Here is a 20510-nt window from a genome sequence, read left to right as displayed (position 1 = left end):
TTTATCGGTTTTTAGTGTTATTTTGTTCTTGTTTTTATCGTTAACTCGGTTTTCCTGGGTCTTTTCACGTGTGTTATGAATATATCTTCATTTTTTTCGGTACCAGTACAAGTTTTATTTTGTTGTATTTATCCGCGACACCTTAAAGGCCGGACCGTGAAAATATTGTGGGGCATAAACCGGTCCGTGGTGCAAAAAAGGTTGGGGACCGCTACTCTATACCCCCCTAGAGGGGCCTATCCCCACTGGTTTAACATGTGCAATACCCAGCAAATACAACGATACAGCTCTACTACTTGGTAAAAAGTTAAATTTATTACTTTAAGAGCATAACGCAATTCATACACAACAAAAACAAGGAAACACCTCCCCCCAAAAAACTGCTTTCTTGCCCCTGTAGTGGCACTTTGGTACATTCAGGTGGATAATCTCACCTGCTACAGCTGCACCAAGTCACTTTATCAAACCCAGTTGTCCTCTTTGCTACCAAAGCAAATAGAGTCATTAATTACTTTCCATCAGCGAGCCTGATCCACAACACCCTGATCAATACCCCCAACCATATTTGTCATTCACCAGTGTGGAATACACTTCCCACACACAAGACAAACCATCCTGGGTCAAGCTACACACTTTTCCTCCCACTCAGTCCAATCTGCCCTCCCTGCTACTGATTCTCTTCTGACAAATCAGCAGAGGTGGTGTTTTGGTGAAGAAGACGACTCTCTTAAGACCATTCAGGAAGCTATGTAATTATGATTCTTCAAGCATAGGTTTAAGTAGTTTGGAGAATGTTTCCCCCAAAAAAACACCAAAGTCCCAAAAGAACATATTGTTCTTAAGTGAATTATGACTCCTGTGCATTAGGATAAAAAAAAGAGTACAATTATGTCATTATAAGTGCCAACAAAACATCTTTAACACCAGACATTCCCGTTGCTGGTGAAAACTGGTTTTTTAAACCAGACTATGATTGTTCTCTCACCTTATTACCCCTGTTGCTATCATTAAAACCCATGACAAAGTTGCTTAACCACAGCAAGGTAGTTATTTTAAGTCAAACCTAGAAAGGCCTAACTGGAAAAGCTCTGGAGTGTGAGGTTTTTTATTTAGATTTACTTTTTTTCCATACTCAAGATTGAAAAAAAAATAGTATCTAAATTAGTAATTTGATAATAATTTACATTTGACTGATTTCTGCCTCATTAGTTTAACCTCTTAATGCCCAGTTTATCACATTTAATATGTGATTTTTTGTGTTTTTGAGACTTCCACATGATCAGTGTGATCCCACCCTCAACATAAAAAATTTAATAAATTGCACAATACAGTTTTAAGCAATAAAGAAATAATAAACTGTCACAAACTAAACTCACAAATGCATATATATATATTTTTTTTTAAAAAAGAAGAATTTTCTGCTACTTATTTCATGGTTCGGGGTTTAAAGAGTTAATGTGTTAGCGAGCTGAAGCCGCTGTCAATTAAATTTGACCAAGCCTGATCTACACTATATATCTACTATATTTAAATTTAGAAATGTTAACTTTAACATTTTGCTTATATAGCCATACATATTGTTAAATAAAAATGCATCAGCTTGCATAAGTGCTTCAAAATCTCTTCCGAAAGTCCGAACCATCATCTGGATATTTCTAAATCTGCCCATTACGCTGCAGTGATAATAATCTCTGACCACAGTGGCTTTGTTGTTGCTTGTCTCGCTCTGTGGTCACTTATTGATCACCGCTGGCACTGAAGATATTCATCTTGACATCGGTCTGTATTAACACTCTGGTAACAAGGGAGTAGCCTCCATCAGATCAGATAACCAGCTTTATGAAGCAGCCTCCTCTCTGCAGGATTGGCACCCAGAGGTCATGACCCCTAGCAGGAGACTTAAGCCAATGCAACTCCGAGTCTGAAGTCGGTCTGAGTGACTGGCTTCTCCGTCACAGTTGTTATTTTTGATAACAATTATCGCAAATGAAGTGTAGACTGAGTATGAATAGCAGCTTTTCTTAGAAGAAGAGAGGGGCTTCAGAATAGAAGTTTAAGGTCTTTCGTTTAATGAAAATTGAGTTTTGAAGTTTGTGTTTGAGGCACCTTGAGGTCAGGAAAGACTCCCTTAGACGAATGAGCTTTGCCCCCTCCCAACTGTACTCCCACCCGGTCTGCTTCGTGTTTAAATAACATGTCAACATGCATACGAGTTTGTTCCCTCAACACATTCACGTATTTCACAATAATATACCTGTATAATTTCCCGCCTGATTCAATTCTTGGCTAAATGAAATCAAATTAAAACTCGTTTGCATCAAATTGGATGAACTCAGCTTCATTTTGGCTTGCTAATTGATTATTCTGATTATGTAAACATAGATGAAATACTGTCTTCTGGATGTAATATGTTTTTTCTGTGTTACTGTAGGAACAACAAATTGTGTAGATCAGCAGAAATTAAATTTTGGTAATAAGAATTTGAGAACTTTAAACCCATTTTTCTTTTGCATTATTTCACATTTTATTAGCCAAACATAGCCTGATTGATTACTTGCAAAAAAATGTGATTACTCCTGAGAATTTGGGTACGTCGAATATCACCTAGTGGTGGCCATTAATTTGTTGTGATGTTGCCAAGCTTTTAAAGGCTTTATTAATCTAATTCGGAGGTTACACTTCGGTGCTGACATTTTGCTGCACTCCCAGTTCCTGTGTTGATTCTTCCTCTCTCCCAAAACAGATGCTGATACACAGAGCAGGGTGTGACGGCGGCCCGCTCCATCACTCATCTCCATCCACACGCCTCAGTTCAGTCCTCATGACGCTCAGAGATGAGAAATAATTAATTCAACAGCTACTGAAGCACAGAATCACATCCATTCTGACTGCCACTGGCTATTGTTGTTGGGTTTTGAAATATATGATGATCATCTTATCATGAAATTTCTCTCTTGGTATTTCTTTCATAAATCAAAAAAGAAAGCCAGACAAAAAGCAAGAAAAGCACACACAATGGCTGAAATTAAGAATCATCTACCGGTCTGATTGTGCAATTGGCGAATTGCTTTGAAAGGACATATGATATCACTTTAAAGGACCGGACACACTTCATGGACACGGCCTGTTATCAACACACCTCCGAGTTGTCTGCTTAAGTCGATTCAGCTCTTACACACATTCACTAATAACATGAAAAAAAAAACGAACAAACTCAAAAACAACACCGAAAGCAAATTTGTGCTCAAATATTTCGACTGTTTTTACTTCACTCGGGGAGAAGCAGCTTCTCCTTTGTCTTTTCTGAAGCCCACAGTGTCAGAAGCAGTGGGGGGTTTTCGAGCAGGGATGCAGGGGTGAGGCGGGTGGTGGGGTACTTGGATGTTAATCTGTGAGGTAATAGCTTTTCTCTGCAGAATTGCGAATTCTAATATATGTCAATTTGTAAAACGTGCAGACAGCCGTGGTCACCAAAGACACCATCTCCTGGGGTCTCGCTCGTGCTCCCTCCCTCTCTCTCCCACACCCTGTCCGTCTGCAACAATGGCTGCCAAGTGTAACATGCTACTTTTAATTTGTAATAACACGTGACAATAGCAGATTAATGGCTCTTATGACACCTGTGTCCCTGAAGCTCCTCTTGCCGAGACCCAGTGTACATAACGTGTGTCACACTACATTATCTCTACATCCCGCCTGTAATGGGGGAACCTTTTTTAAGGGCACTGCTGACTTGGAAACTTAGGAGCTGTCTGCCGGCTTGGCAGAGAGCCACGGCTACTGCCTAAAACAAATACTCTGGGCTACACGGCCAATCCATTTCACCGGGGCTTGTGTTGCACACCGCCTCCCCTCCCTAACCCTTCCCCTCCTTTCCTTCTCTCTCATTTTTGTTCATGTTTTCAACCCTTGATAATGACTGCTTGTGCCATAATAATCATGAGGCTTACCAAGTTAAATAGGGCTCAGGCAAGCTACTGTGCTGTGAGGAAATTTAATCCCAGCATTAACCCAGTATACACTACTGCCTACTGAGTGAAGGAAGATATGTCTGAACAGCAAACAAGGCATTGCTGAAACACAGAGAGAAAATCTGCTTTGAACCCAAAACAACAATGAAGCGCTCCGATAACAGCAATATCTTTCTAACATCTCCGAACATCTTTGCTTTCATTGGTATATAATATGAATATGCAAATGCTACAACCACCGCTTAAATGTGATGTCAGCGGAGTCCACATCATGCATAAATGCTTTACTTTCAAAAATACACCCCTAAAATATTGCTACATGGCAATATCGGTCTCCTAAACCACAAGAGAGGACGGATTGGAGTTGCAGCTCAAATGTCAGAACATTATTCACACAGTGAATCACATTTACTCAGCGGCTCAAATTTATTACTAAAGCAAAAATCTTTGCATTCCTCATCATGCAGAGAACATGGCATAACTGTAGCGAGAGCCCTCGTGCAATGGACAGTTTAACCTACCTGCAGCAAAATCTTTTTGTTTGGTAAAGTGCACTTTAAGGGAAGACAGCAACAGGACAATTGTGTCTACAGGGTAGCATCGTATGTAATATACTATTCTTACAAACTGTGGCTTGAGGCAAGACATTGCTTTTGCAGCTGTGTTTGGCCAAAGGCCCAAGGTTTTATGTTTTGGAGAGATGAAGTATCCATGACCCTGTAGTTTCAGGTAGGCACCAGCTGGCTTTTGCGAGAGTATATAAGAACCAAAGCTCCACCATCTCTGTCAGTACGAGCCCTACTCTGACTTAAACACGCACGCACACAGGCACACGCATCCACGCACACACATGCAGCTTTCGTCTCTTTCTATGTAATGCTGGACGAGCACCTAAATCACAGAAATGGCAGCACATCAGGGGAATCATTTGAGACTGAATAGCCATAGAAACATGGTGCTGTCACCTGGAAGACCTCCACAAAACAGGCCAGTTCTCCTTCTCTCTCTCTCTCTCTCTCTCTCTCTCTCTCAGACACACACATATACACACACACACACACACACCTTATTCCTCTCCATGCCCTTTAATACCTCTTTGCCCTTCAGTAGCAATCTGCATAGAAATGTGTGCATTCTATCATTCAGTGACTAGACATTACACCCTGGCTAATATGAGAGGTCCTCGAACGACTGAAAATGAACCCTTGAAAATACCAGACGTTTGCATTATGCCACTGCGATTGCATCTCTTACAGGGAAAGACTTGATTATGTCATTTGCCATGTCCACGTCATGCTGGTTTTTATATCTTTGCCAGGAAATCTACCTCTGACAGGTCATTAGTCATCCCTCCCTCCCTGCACGCACATAAAACATCAATTCCACTCAATATCCCGCAAACCCCTGTGCTTCTCAACAAACGCCAGAACAAAGAAGACGCTATGTAAACTGCTGCCGCGCTCTGATTAGCTCTCATTCCAGAGCACTGCAGAAATAAGGCACTCATTCCCCACCCTGTTTGAGATAACTGCCCCTTTTCAGCAGCGACATCATCCCTCCATACCCATACACGCCTTGTAACACGAGTGCATCTGTTTAGCTATTCTCATCAGCTTCTTATGTAGTGACATTAAGGAAGCCTATTGCTTACAGAACCAATAATCTGTATCGCCTCAGGCCCCCTTACATCCACTAACCTACGACTTCAGCTGCAAAACTAGAGCCACTTTTGCTCTAAAAAAACAAAACAAAAACCACAAGCCCTCCACAGAGCTATAGCCGCTTTCTTGACTGACCTGGGTGGTTGGCTACATCATCTTGACATGTAATTATCTAAAGCCCTTTAATCACTTCCATAAAGATTAATTGCAGGAGACAACAGCGGAGGTCGTGTCTTCAAATCAAAAGACTCCTTGGCAGGTTGACACAGCAGTGTAACAGAGTTCAGACTTAGGTGTTTTATAAGGGTCATCTACTGGAACTGAAGCAGGTTTGAATGCTGTAATTGCATGTTCAGCACAGAGGGTTTTATAGTACAAAGCTGTAACCTCGTTTTTAAAAAGACTTTTTTTCCCTCCTGATCTTATGTGTTCATTTTTTCTTAAAAGTAAAAATCTCACTTACCTTCATCTCTTTTCCTCTTTTCACCATTGGATCGTGGAATACCCAGAATTCCATTGATGGAATAGGATCCCGCAGGGTCGTTGGAGGCGCTAGTTACAGGTGGAGAGGCTGTGCTTGGTACTGAGAAAAAGACAGGAAAAAAAATCAGCAACTCCTATTTGATATACATGTATATATATATTTATAGCACACATGGGAGCTGTAATATTACCAATTGTGTGGCCTGGTGTCGACAGAGATGTCCCATCAGGAGATGGATGGAAAGGCTGCTGGACTTTTGTTCGGATGATCCTGAGCAACACCAGAAAAGCACATGTCACCTCACATATATGACACTTATCTATGCATAGAAATCAGTCATAGCAGTTACTGTGAATAAGCTATCAAATGTAACTCATACACAAGAGGGGATCTGGTCAGTGGTTCTACCTTAAAGGTGAGACTGAAGAAAAGTCTTCATTGCACTTTTGGTCTGAGTGATCTTGCAAACAAAGCATGAAATCACATCAATTCACCTCAATGATCAGCTTCACTGACTCTACCTGGCCCACACTAATCAGCACGCTCTCTCTCTCTGTCTGTCTCTCTCTCTCCCCCACTGTGAAGGGGGTTTCACTGGGCCGATCACAGCCCTATAGCAGCCCGCTTTGCCTCCCAGATCAAACATCTCCGCAGAACCACCAGCCCCCATGTGCCAGTGCGGATGAGGTTGTATTGATCGGGGCTTGGGGAGAAAAAGTTGGGGATTAGTCACACGGGCAAACAGATGCAAATAGAAAGCTATAAATTATATGTGACAGGAAAGCAATAGTTCCTTATTGCCTTGCACAAGCTTACGCCAGCATTAGATTCCTTTAATCTGAATGGCAACTGGGGAGAGAGGGAGCTGTCACAATAATTTGTAAACTTTAAAACTATTCATCACGTATGCCACGAGAGCCATTTAAAAGTACTAAAAAAAAGAAGGCGGTGTGAGGACCGTAGAGCCTTTTGGATGGTGTTCTTATCACTCATTTGTGACTATGTAGATTGGAACTCTGAATCAAAAATAGTATGGTTTTTATTTTGGTCATCCGATATCAATGTTATGTAGGTGCCAGAAGCCTTCAGAAAAATTAATCCCACACTGTCACGAATTAAAAACAAAAACAAAAACCAAGAAAACTCCCCTCGAAGGCAAAGCTACCTAACAACAAGCCTTTGCAGAAAGCGCATATTGATGTTTTAATTTTTTTCACTTCTCCCCATAACAGTTATTCGACCCCTTGACTTGTGTGTGCTACATAAATTCAAAGACTTTATTTGGTATCCATGTTCTTGATATTGAATAAGCAATTTGGGAGAATGAATTAATGACCTGGCTGTTGCTGAAAATCCCCTGAAGAGATATTAAAATTGCTTTACTCCTGAATCAATAATATTGAACGCCATTGAAGACCCTTTTTTTTATGTCTAGCACCCAAGGTAGCGTTACTTGTTGGTTGTGGTGGCCCTGACGAACAGTACAACACTATCTCTGTAGCATTTAATAATGCATGCACAGGGGAGAGGTGTTTAAATCAAGCATCCCCTTTGTCACAAGTCCTGAGGTCAAACTGTCTGCCACAGAAACCCACAACTGGCCCCACTCACTCACAACCATCCAGCTGGAAAAGACTCTGGCTATGGCCTTGTTTTTTCTTTTTTCTACATAACTACTTAACTGGGAAAACCCCTTTTTCAAGTACAAACATTTCTTGAAATGGATTAAGCTATTATTATAGTGACTTTTAAGAACTGCTGCATCTAAGTTTGCAACTGACCGAATCACTGAGAATGTTTTCATTGTTAAAATTTCATTGTTATGTTAAAATATTTAGCCGTAGCTAAATCAAAGCAAATGCTCATAGAGTTTCATTTATATGTGTTTTTGGAGCAAGACACTGAACTCTTACATGAGTTCTATTGAAAAATATATTCAGCATTAAGCCATAATAGAAATTCAAAGTAGCTCTCATATTTGGCTGATAGAATTACACCGCTTTGTGTTCGCATTTTAATTTCCCACATAAACAAAGACACATAAGTCTCCCCCCTCTCACACACACAGCTTCCTTCCAAAATAGAAAGCTTTAATTGGAATTGAAAAACTTTATAGGGCTCTTTTAATGATATTAATGTACATTTTGAATTTATCACATACATGTGTCTGAGCCTCCTTAAATGGGGCTTTTTAAGCAGCCACGAAGCATGAAATGAATTTTCTTCAGCCTTTTCTCTATTTAAAAGATGTCTTGTGTGGAGCTGTCCATGCTCTCCCATCAGCTCATTAAAATGTAATGCTGATGCTGGCTCTATGGAACAGTGCCTCTTAACCAAAGTTCATCACCAGGGATCTCTGGTGGTGGTGGTGGTGGTGGGAGGGGGACAGGGTAAAGAAGGGTGAGGTGATAGTGGGGATGTCCTGGGTCTTGCTGTGACTGCCGTTTTCAAAATACAGGCTATAACTATATGCTGTTAAAAAATACTTTGAAGAGATGAAAGCAATTATAGGGACAATTGTGAATGAACTGAAAATGTGATAAGAAATGTGAAAAAAAAAAAGATGTATGTATGTATATATATATATATATATATATATATATATATATATATATATATATATGTATATATATATATATATATATATATATATATATATATATATATATATTTCCGAAATATTATCTTGCTGAAAAACCCGCGTTGCTTTCTCTGTGCAGTAGCTCCAGCACATTAGATGTGCTAAAGAAAATTGGCCTTCTTTATAGCGCCACGGGATCTGGTCACCGAATATTGATCGGTTTTCATCTCGACAGATTCACTCAGTCCTGGATGTACTGCTGATTGTTGAGGGAGTTTGGCCTGAAAGATTGAATTGCACCTCTGAGACCGCAGGCAGCCTCGGCGTGCCGGGCAGCAAGAAGTTGGTCAAACAATATTCTGCAGTGGGTGGCGCGTTTAGCCCAGACATACAGTGATAAATGATTTTCAATTTGCGCCCTGCCGGCCCTCTTCATTAAAGTGTTTACATCCGGCAGCCCGTCGTTTACCTAAACTACATTCACAAAGGAAAAAAAAAAATCCAAATTGTGTATTTATTTTGAAGTCACTCTATAATTTCCATTTCCCCCTACCTGTTAATGGATGAGACGCTGGGAACAGTGTCATTGTCGCAGACGCCCTCTGCCAGAAGTCTGTCTCTGATCTCCCAGGCAAACATGGTTGGGTTTTGTCTCTTGTAGTCTGCTATTTTTTCCACAACCTTTGGCGTGGCTACTTTGGGTTTAGACCCACCAATTACCCCTGGTTTGATGCTGCCAGTCTCGTAGTATCTGCAAAACAAAAACCTGCAATAATTAAATCAATACGAGCAATAAACGGACTGTTAACCTTAAGAGTGGGCAAATCCAGTTATGTTTTGTTTAACACGAAAGTGTGAAACATTTAACTTCTTTAAAAAAGAAAAAAGAAAAAACCCCAATCAGTTTTAATCGTTACCTTTAAATAAAAATAAAATAATAATTACTAGCAGGAAACCGCACGCTGTGCAAACATATAGTTCTGTTGTCAAATCCTTTTAGTGGACACTAAACTAACAAGTCATCTGACCCCTCCCAAACTAACAGACTGCTAATTATAACGGTTACTCAAAGGCAGTTTTCATTTATATTTCAAGATTATTAAAAGCAGAGCTGAGTTTAGTAGGCTATGTTCAATTCTCTCTTCCCACATTATTTTACATCTGCGTTACTTACTCTCCTGCTAGGAAAACCTGCCTGGCTGAATGCAGGGCTGAGAGTTTTCACCTACCTGCCCAGGATCTTGCTGACGCAGCCGTGGCTGACCCGCAGCTGCCTGGAGATGTCGCAGGGCCGGACGCCCTGGTGGGCCAGCTCCACTATCCGCTGTCTCACCACGTCCGGGAGGGGTCTGCCGTTCACAAACACCCCGCCGAGCTGGTTCACACCTCCGTGCCCTACGTGGGATACAACAGCAACACCACAAACAGACGTAACATTACATAAGGTCGTAATAGACAGGAAGGTCCAGGCAGGTAAGTATTTAAAAAAAATTATATCAGGCAGAAAAAAATCACGGAGCAAAGGCGTGTGTAATATAAGTGAGTAGGCTGACCTACATGCATTTATTATTATCGAGAACCCTCTAATGGTGTAATTTAAAATATATATTTTTTTCATTAAAAAAGTATGTAGCTTCTATTTTAATTTTATGAAATTACAATACCATATTTCTCTTTGTTTCTCAAACAGCTTCACCAAAGCGACTAAATAATAATATGTTTTCAGAATAATCGCAAAAATTGTATGATTGTTTCAGCTGCTGGAGATTTAAAAGTGGACATAGTGACAGCAGCGCAAAGCAATATGTAAGATATTAAATATTTATTTAATTTGGTCACATATTTTCACAAAATAAAAACTGACTAAAATAATTTTTATTATTATTTTGATGAATGTTGCTTGATGTATTTTTTTATATGTATACATATTTTATTCAAATTAAGTTACAAAAATCAATCTCAAACATCGTGAATTAAAATACTTTCAATAAATAAATAAATATCGATGTGACACTCACCTACTCAACCACAAAATTATTTAGAATATGCATGTGTTTATTTCTAATATTTGAAATATTATTGTAAATAATCTCTCTTATTGTGACATCTTCCTCCTTAAATTGGACCTGTAAGCCTCCTCCACAACGGAAATGCATGTCCCGAAATGAATTTAAAAAATAATATAAATATATTTTTGACACTCCATGAAAGTTTCACACAGTCGAAACAAAGACTTGATATTTTCTTAGCACCTCACGGCTCCTGTTGGCTATTAAGTTACGAGCTCCTTCATTCCCTTCATGCAAATTTAAATAATTGAACAAGCCTTGATTACTCACATTACATATTATTTTAGTAAACGGAGAGATTATCAATAATTCACACACATTCGCCAAATTACGAGTAAAGCACACTGTGCGTTGACTACAAAGTGCTGCACACAGAGCTTGTTGTTAGCTGGATAATTTGAGTAATAGATGTGTAATGTGTGCTGACTTATTAGGCCTACACACACGCGCGCGCTGCGCGGGAAGCTACGTGGGGATGCACGTGTAAATTACAAAGTACCTGCCAACGCATGTTCTTTGTTTACTAGTGGTTAAAAAGTTGAATTTGTGCACATTGCTGCTGTGAGCAGAGCAGCTTGGCTGTGACAATTTCAGAACATTTCGCGAGGTTCAAATTCGCGCACACGAAAGATATAAGGTCTGAAATTCGTATTAAATATAATATTTATTCCACTGCCAGTCTTATGATTCCTTTTGAGGCTCTGTTCGTCCGTTTATCAGATGGTAATTTTGTCTTTTTAAATGCACGAAGATGCCGGTTACGTCCCAAATTGCTATACAGGCTGCTGCGAGCCGCCTTTGTGCTGTGCAGAAATATTATATATTCCCGTTATTATTTTATCCGCATGCATGCAAAAGCTGCAGTGGCAAAGAAACTCGGGTTGTGCTACTTACGGTGCATCGCTGTAAAGGGGTCTGCTTTGCAGTGAATATCCATTGGATAGCAAAGGAAAGACAGATAATCAACTGAAGTCGCCGTTTCGCCTTCCTATCAAGAATGAAAATGTGAAGAAGAAAAAAAGGTGATTCTACTCGATGGAGGGACTAAGTTTGCCCCTCCACCCCCGCTTCAGCAACCGATCTAATGGCAACTTCTTCCCCCTCAAAGTTGCCCTTCTTTTCTTTAACAGTCCCGTCCTGCAGCGGAGGTCTGGCAGGTGCAAAGCATGACCGAAGGATTGTTTCAGAAACACGACCTGTGCTCAGTTTATCGGTATTTTTTCAAAGCCTGGAGTGACCAGAGGTAATTCTCACAGCATGCCAGCGAGCAAACTGGGTCTCTTTTACAGAAACGAAACGTTCAGGTTCCAGTGTGCAGGGCCCGGTATCTCCTTTAGTCCTGGTGGCTTTGATTCACACGTCAAAACGGCGAAGGGAACCTGCGCGTACGCACACACACACAAGCACACACACGTCGGGGTTTCTCTTTCGCGCTGGATGCGTTAGGCTGGATCTTTGGGTTGGAAATGAAGCCTCTCTCTGTGTCTGTGGTTCTAAAAGCTGCAACCCTCCCCTCCCTCCCTCCCCCTCTCCTCTGCAGACCCCCCTTTTGCTTATATGGATGACTTGTCAGACAAAGGCAATAGATGCCAACACTTTGTGATTCGCCAACGCAAAAAACCGGGGGTCCAAATGAGGAGGTCTCTGGGTCTGTCACACCGGCAGGAAGGGGAGGGAGATAAATAAGGAGTTCCGAGTTACAAATATCAGACTTTATTAGACATTATAACGGCAGTGAAGTATATGATCGCATATTGGAAGTTTTAAATCAATGAATTAGAGCTATACATATATATATATATTTTAAATGTGTGTTTTCGTCTGATTTTTTTCCTCCCTAAAATAAACGGACTAACAAGCGTATTTCTGGGAATATACCGGACATCCATCCATTCTTCAAAGCTATGAAGTAGCTCTCCTATTTATTAAGCTTTTTTTTTCTTTTCTTTAAAAAAATATTAATATTATAATATTATTGATCTTGCCGCCAGCCCTGGGCCCACTTTAGGCCCATTTTGTTTTTGCTTTTATCCTATTTCTCCCTTTAATCCGATGTAGGAAATGTTGAAACTGGCTATGTAAATGCACATGTATTCACTTTACTACATTCTGCTGATTGTGATGATGATTGCGGTGGTTCAAACTGAACCGGGGTGATGGTTGGAGGTGAAAGTTGCTACGCACGCAGCAGTGCCGCCTAGCTTCTGTAGATGGCGCTGTATAGTTTCTCAAATTTAAAGGTGGCTGTCAAAGTGGTCCAAAAAAAAAAAAAAAAGTTAAACTTGGGGTGCACTTGAGTGCTTGCAACCTGAGGAGTGAAAAACAGTATTCGAGTAAAATATCTGTCAGTTGTAGACCTGTAGACTCCTGCAAAGGGTTGCAAAGTTATTAATTATTAACTGATAACTTCGCCATCCGAAACTGGAGAATCTTGGACTTCAACAATGATGATGAAGACAAGTGAAGAAGGTGCGTTTTATTTAATTTTGCTAGCATCCTGTTTTACACAGTTAGAATATGTCAATATATATATATATATATATATATATATATATATATATATATATATATATATATATATATATATATATATATATATACACACACATTATTTTATAAGGCTCTAAATACAATACGAACATTAATTATTAACAAAGACCAAAAAAATAACACTTAGATTTTTTTCACGTATAAAAGAGAATATAATTACCAAAATAAAAGTCTAGTATTTCTATGCACCTAAAGCAATAATAATAATAATAATAATAATAATAATAATAATAATAATAATAATAATAATAATAATAATAACGCATTTTTGAGCACAATTCATATATATATTATACATATACATATGTATCTCCAGGGTCGCTGGTCGCTGATGGGCGGGGTCGTACTGGGGGGGCAGACGGCCACATCTCGCGCTCTGCCTCCTGGTCAGGTTAGAGGATGATTTCTCTTTTTGTTACTGTTTTTGGAGAGAGCTTCTGGTACAATATGTAGCACTATAGGCTGTAATTTCACACCCGGCTGCACATTTCCCTTAAAGCTACATTCTTTTTTTCTCTCTCTCCCCCCTCCTATAAGACCCCCACCATCACTAACACCACCGCCACCATCACCATCGTCATCCCCCTCCCTCAGTTTTCTACTCACCTTCTCTCACTCTCTCTCGTGGCCTTTTGCACCCCACAGTTGATCCTCCCCATACAAGAATTAGGCAGGAGGTGAAATTATTATTAATAATTTAGAGCAAATGATATCAGTGTGTTTGTCTGTTTACTTTGTTTGGCTCCTATTTGGACCGCAGGTGTGCTACTTTTTGGAGGAGGGGACCGCTCCATTCAGCAGTTACAGCCTGGGATCAGAGAGCTCATAAAAAGTCATTCAGGGTAAAAAATTTATATATATATATATATATATATATATATATATATATATATATATATATATATATATATATATATATATATCAAAAAGGAGAACTGACATATATAAATACACATATTTACACATATCTCCCCCCCCCCCCCCAAAGTTTTACTTGTTATAATTAATCCCTGGTACTTTTCATCAAGTGAGCACCAAAACCAGAAACCTGAAACGAGTTGTTTAAAAAATAAAATAAATTAAAGTTTCAAGAAATTAAATCACTGTCTCGTCTCCGCTCTGACATGCAGCAGCGGCATTTAAGACGATGCGACTGCTTGTCAAGAGTTTGGAAAATGTTTTTGGAGCCTGTGTGCACCCATTAGGAGAGGTGTAATGTATTGACAGAGAGCAATTTATCTTTTGCCCCGCTTCCTAATGGCCTGTGCAGAGGAGAGAGGAAAGGTGGCATGGAGGAGGAGGAGGAGAAGGAGGTGGAGAGGGAAGAAGGAGCACCGACGGTCCAGCAGCTCCACCCGCCGAACATCAACTCACACTTTCAGGCAACTGTGGGGAGGATGATCGAGGCGTCTGAGTGGTGGTTAAGAAGTTTTATTTCTGTAGAGGTGTCATATCAGTTTTCCCCCCTTTTTTCTTCCTGTGCAGGCTGCTGGCTGGCTCCCTCGCGTTATTCCAACGTCACCAATCGATCTGAGTTTCCCTGCAGAGGGGAGCTGACACCACTCGTTGTAAGTTGAATATTAATCCTTTTAGATTTAAGGGAGGGGTTCGTCATCAGATTTAAGTTGATTTAGATGAATTTGCTGCAGAATGGAGGCTCATTTAGGCTCTTTTTGCACATCGTGTAAACCTAATATTAATGTCCACATTTTTATTTGGAAAAGATGCTCTGTACGATTGAATAAAAATAGTAATAGTAATAACAGCCTTGTTATTTTGATATAGGTTTCACAAAACCCCCCCCCAAAAAAAACACAAAAAAAAAACAAAAAACAACCCACTCTTAAATATGTACAAAGACGTAATTTCGTTGTTTTATAAGCAGGGGATCTGAGAAGTTCAGGTCAGCCTCTCCACGGTCTCCCACTTACATATAATACAGTAAAACTTACAAAATAGCTCTCCACACCGTACTGTATATTAGATTTCGTCACTCTGCCCTGTGCTCCTGCAACCAGGCTACCATACTCTGGGCTACAAATCCTGTGAACAGATGGCGCATCAATTTGATTCCATCTTCTACACCGTGAAAGATTGATTTTGCACTTGCTTTTAATTTTGCCGATAATTAATTGGATCATTACAACTGTTTTCCATTGATCCCCTAGTTCAAACGTAAAATTAAAACGCGATCTCTGTTTCGTTTCTCTGATTTTATTTCAATATATTTATGCATTTGCTCTGCTGAAGAGCATCCTACATTGTTTCTGGCGCTGTCAGCTGAGAGTCTGTTCCCTCAAAGATGCAGCAGATTAATATTTCAGAGTTATAAAGTCATTATAAGCTCAGAGTGTGGCCTCATTGAATAACAACACAGACATGGAAACACACGTCCGGTCCTCTCTGTCTCTTAACGAAAAAAAAAAAGTTTTATTTTTTTTAATGTTTTATTTTATGACAGTGGCATTATAATAGCTCCCATGGTGCTCACGTGATGTTATAGTATATCAATAATTAAATAATTCTAATCTAAACAATCAGTTCTTAAGCTCTTGTTAATGCAACCGATCAGTTTTAAAAATATATTTAACATGTTAATATAGTAAGTGCAAGTTAAAAAACGAACCTTTTGCAATATGTAACTTTGCAGATATTAAATCCACACTGCACATAACAATAAGAATAAACAGTAATAATTAAGCAATCTAAAGAGGCTTTTACCTCGATTTTTACGGATGTCAGCAATTTAGTCCATTCACACTTAACTGGAATCAATTACTCTTTAATAATATCGTTTATCCACTTAGGAATAAGGTTGAACTTGATATCTGAGCGTCTTCTGAATAGATTTACAGGTAAGTAAATTAAGCCATTGCACATTTTTGTCATTAACATTTGTTAAAGAATAATCTGTCAGCCTTTGATCGACATTTTGACGCCACTCTGTAGGCCCCACACATCAGATTTTAGTTGTTGCTTTGTGTGCGCACTTAGAGTGAGTGCGTCAGTTCACTTCAGCCAATTTAACCGCTTACTGTCTTTGATGGCAAATCATGAAAAATTAAGAATAGGCGTAAAAGTCAATGCCATAGTTTACAGCTGCCAGGGTCATATTTCAGAAGATAAAACCCACACAGGAAGAACTTTATCTGCTCTGAGGATCCGTACTGTAACTGTAAATGTCCTTACAGCGACCTTAAAAAACAAAACAAAGAAAACAAAACAGCGTAAAAACAAAAAACTGTTACCTTCATCCGTTTTGTTGTTAACTGCAATTAAAGCCTTTCCATGTCTGCTGTGTTTTCAGGTTGGCTGTTCATCTGATGATCTGTCCCGTCATTAGTCCTCAACAGCAGCCCTCCACCCCCTCAACGCACACACACACACACATAATGAGTGGTTCCAGTCATTTTGTATTGTATTAAAGATCCAAATGCAAGTGAGATCAGGTTACATTACTTTGATTAGAAAACACTTTGTTAAATTACTTTTCATAGCCTGAGCAAAAAGGCAGTCAGACAGTCGAGTTTCTGAGCTTTTCCATGCCTCAGGTAGAGCAAATCATTAAGAAAAATTAACATCTCATTTGCATTTAAACATGAAAGAAAAAAATTGCATTATTATTATTATTATTATTATTATTATTATTATTATTATTATTATTATTATTATTATTACTATTATTATTATTGTTTAGCAGGGTTATATGTTATAGCTATCATTCTTTGAGACCCTAAATTGGGGAATAAAGATAAAGAACTGGCTCTTCATTCATTATGCAGATTTGGAAGTTACTGTTAAATATGCCCTGCAGTGTCGGATTAAAAATAGGACTGTATCTTGTCATTTTCAAAAGTATTCTCCATGTTGCATTTATTGCACTGGGAACAAGGGCTAAATCCTTCCTCTTCCCCATCAAACTTTCCACATGAATAGTTAAATGTGTGCCCCTCTGGTTTTAACTTCACAAAGACTGGCGAGGCTTTGCAGCAAAGCTGGTAAGGGCATCAGGAATGAAAGTCAGGAGTGTTCTGGATAACTGTAAAGGAAATCATATGTATCTTTACTGTTTGTTCAATAAAAGTTAATTGCCACTAATGTCCAGCTATGATCATTTCCCAAGCATTCTCTTTTATCATTTTACATGAATGAAAATAAAAGTATCCTCATCATCATCAACCACCACTAACAGTGACTATCAGAGCTGCACACAAGCATGTCTTTCAGTGGATAAAGGCAGCACACATTAGCCAGCCTCCCATAAGGCCCAGGGTTCATCACTATGGGAGAAGCAGGAGCTTGTCTCTCTCTATCTTTTCCTCTCTCTTTTCCTCTATGTGTGTGTGTGTGTGTGTGTGTGTGTGTGTGTGTGTGTGTGTGTGTGTGTGTGTGTGTGTGTGTGTGCGTGTGTGTGTGTGTGTGTGTGTGTGTACAACAGAGATCAGCCCGAGGCGGCTCGGAGGTGTCCCGCCAGCTGCCTCTGTCCCATCCAGACAGCCAACAGCTTCCAATCACATGTCAGCAATATGGGAAACAGAGCTTCTGTCCAGTGGGCCGCTGACATGTGTTAGCCTATGGCATGTGAATGCATAATATAGCAGTCACCTCCTGGTGGCAGACTTAAAACTCAAAAGGTTGTATTTTTTGTCCAGCTCAGACAATTTGATTTTCTTAATTTTTCACACATTGTCTTGTTGTTTCTGTTCCTTCTCTGTCTTTGTCCTCGCTAGTTATCTTCAGCGTAATAATCATGATTATATGAGCAATGATAGCTGCGCCCGTGTGACTTGCTGATTAGTTTGTGTGTCTGTGGGTGCAGGAGAAGCTGTGTATACACATATATTCCTCTCCCCAGAAATCTACGGATGAGCAGCTCCCACATAAGCTCCTGATCACTTCTGTAAATGCTTCCTGTCACCTTCAGTGGTGTAATGATCATGAAAATTGTGACCTTGATCTATGGAAAGCCATAATGTGACTGAATGGCCTCCTCCCACATACTTTCTCACCGGCTCTGAGCTCAGAGGTACGCTAAAGGACGGCTCTGAGGAAGATTGTTTAGCGGTAATAAAAAGCCAGTAGTTTGGCTTGTAATGGTTCGGGCATTCCTCCTCTTCACAGCCATTTGGCTAAATCTTCAGTGATGGAGGCCTGTGTGAATTTAGATGAGAATCTGGGAGATGTTGACGCTTGTCCTCAGGCACCGAAGAGATTTTATTGTCTGCTGGTCCAACATGATCAAGCACACAACTGTGTTTAGGGGACAAAAGAGTGCAGCAATGATGTTGTGTCCTGTAGTTATCATTTAGGGGTCTGATTTTAAAATCTTTTTGTAATGTAATCATGCACAAAATGTTGTTGGCTGCTGTCGTCTTTTGGCTTATTATTATTGTTTACTTGTAGACTGAAAGATGAGAGCTGCAATCTGTGACTATGACTATAAAAACATTTCTAAAATGTATTTTCTGTGGTTTAAATAAAGTAGGAGTTTACATGAATTTTAATGGGCGACAGTCGGATGTGTTAGGCACGAGGACAACTTTTCCTGCGTTTGTTTTTCATTATTGTTTTGCTCCAAGTGAAGACAGAAAAAGAAAAAGAAAAACCTCTGGCGTGATGCTGCTCGAATTCTCATTTAGTCTGGAAAATCTGGTTTGCGCAACATTGTTTATGATCACACCCTTGCCAGCTTTTCATATTTAAACGAGCAAAGGTTTAATTACCAAATGATGACAGTGTCATATGGTGCCATGATGGCACAGGGTGTCTAATGAATGCAGAGGAGCCAGGGATGCGTATGCGACACTGAGTGACAGTGGGATGCACAGATCAAAACAGGAAAAAAAGAAGGGGGAGAGACAGTAAAACATCTGTAATTTGCAATTCACTAATGTTCAATGGTTGCTCATGGATTAAGAATTTTAAACTATTGTCTGCCAGATGGAAGAGAAGAGGGAGGGAGGGATAGGGGAGGAGGGTGCTTCTAAGCAGCATATTTACATCTGTATATCAACCCTAGATTTAGTAATCAGACAGAGGAAAAACCAACTGCCTCCAAAAACACTCTCGGGGCATCACATCTATTACCTATTTTCCAGCAGCGTAAACATTAGAGAATGATTCTACCATTTTTTCAGAGGTGTATTTAAATTTGCCAGGACAGCTTGCAGACTGTGGGGAGTTTTGTGCACAACTTGCTCTATCTATCTCGATATAATCACGAGACAGTTTGTAGTGCTGGACTCGGGTCTGCTCACACATCAGAGTTAATTTCACTGGGATGTTGATGTGCTCTGAAATATTGCACTGAAGTAATATCAGTTAGTGGGCCGCCAAAAGATGTACATGCTTAACCAGGCATGAAACCTTGCTGAATTACATCGTATTTATACTTATCTCAGATCAACGCTTTTGTCATTAAAATTTGGTCTGGTTGCCCGTGTGGTTTATGGATCTGTTTAATGATGCACTGTGTAATAGTGTTACAATGTATAGCCGCATGATGTACTGGCACATTTCACTCAGAGGCTTCAATAAATAACCACAGCAACCTTCAAGTTTCATCTCGCTTCAGAGGCTTCCTCTTTTTCCACAATCCTCGTTGTTGCTGTGGAGTCTGTTTACATCACTGTGCTCTTATACGTCATCTGGGGTATAGAGGAAGTACTCAGATTCTTTACTTAAAGTTATCAATTTTGCAAGTTAAGGTCATTATATTTAATTCATTACAGAAAATTGGTTAAAATGCAGTAAATCATACCATATCTCTGCAATCATGCAGAATTATTCCATACTTTTATGTATACATTACTGTGCAAAAGTCTTGAATCACCCTGCATTTCTTTATATTTTCCTTCCAAGCAACCTGACTCTTTTTCAACTTTTTAAAGTGGTTTTGAGCAGTAGTTCTCAGGGCTTTCTGAAGGTCTTTCAACGTTTTTTGGGGGCACTGCCTGCTTTTCCACCAATCTTCAGTCCAGTTCTTACAAAAGAAATTTTTTTTTTTAATTTTTTAAGGCCTGTCAGTAAACACATTCATTTGTCTTGCCAAAGATAACACGCAATTCTACAGGATCTCAGAGAACTGGTCTTTCAGCTGATCCATCGGTTGTTCCCTGAAGCCTCCTCAGAAATTGTCTCAGTGGAAGGATAGACGTTAGGAAGCCATTCTTAAGGAGGGAGAGAGAACAAGCT

The 20510-nt window shown here is 39.6% G+C and overlaps 1 protein-coding gene and 1 long non-coding RNA gene across 3 annotated transcripts in view; one reads left to right on the top strand and one right to left on the bottom strand.

The window, feature by feature from the left end:
• The window catches only part of pax2b (paired box 2b), a 30818-nt gene extending 17552 nt beyond the window's left edge, over positions 1-13266 (bottom strand). For both annotated transcript variants that reach the window (XM_026178483.2, XM_026178480.2), the window contains exons 1-5: positions 11661-13266; positions 9927-10092; positions 9251-9448; positions 6307-6386; positions 6096-6215 (exon numbers count right to left, since the gene is read on the bottom strand). In XM_026178483.2, coding sequence (XP_026034268.1) covers positions 6096-6215; positions 6307-6386; positions 9251-9448; positions 9927-10092; positions 11661-11703 — 607 coding nt within the window. In that variant the 5' untranslated portion in view covers positions 11704-13266. The remainder of the gene's footprint in view (positions 1-6095; positions 6216-6306; positions 6387-9250; positions 9449-9926; positions 10093-11660) is intronic.
• Positions 13267-14681: 1415 nt separating this feature from the next.
• On the top strand, positions 14682-17414 carry LOC145430388 (uncharacterized). The gene is made up of 2 exons (XR_013910953.1): positions 14682-14884; positions 16624-17414. It is a non-coding gene; the product is annotated as an uncharacterized LOC145430388 (long non-coding RNA).
• The last annotated feature ends 3096 nt before the right edge of the window (positions 17415-20510 follow it).

Source organism: Astatotilapia calliptera, chromosome 8, assembly GCF_964374335.1.
Source record: "Astatotilapia calliptera chromosome 8, fAstCal68.1, whole genome shotgun sequence".
Lineage (NCBI taxonomy): Eukaryota > Metazoa > Chordata > Actinopteri > Cichliformes > Cichlidae > Astatotilapia > Astatotilapia calliptera.
This window is presented reverse-complemented; position numbering and strand designations above follow the sequence as displayed.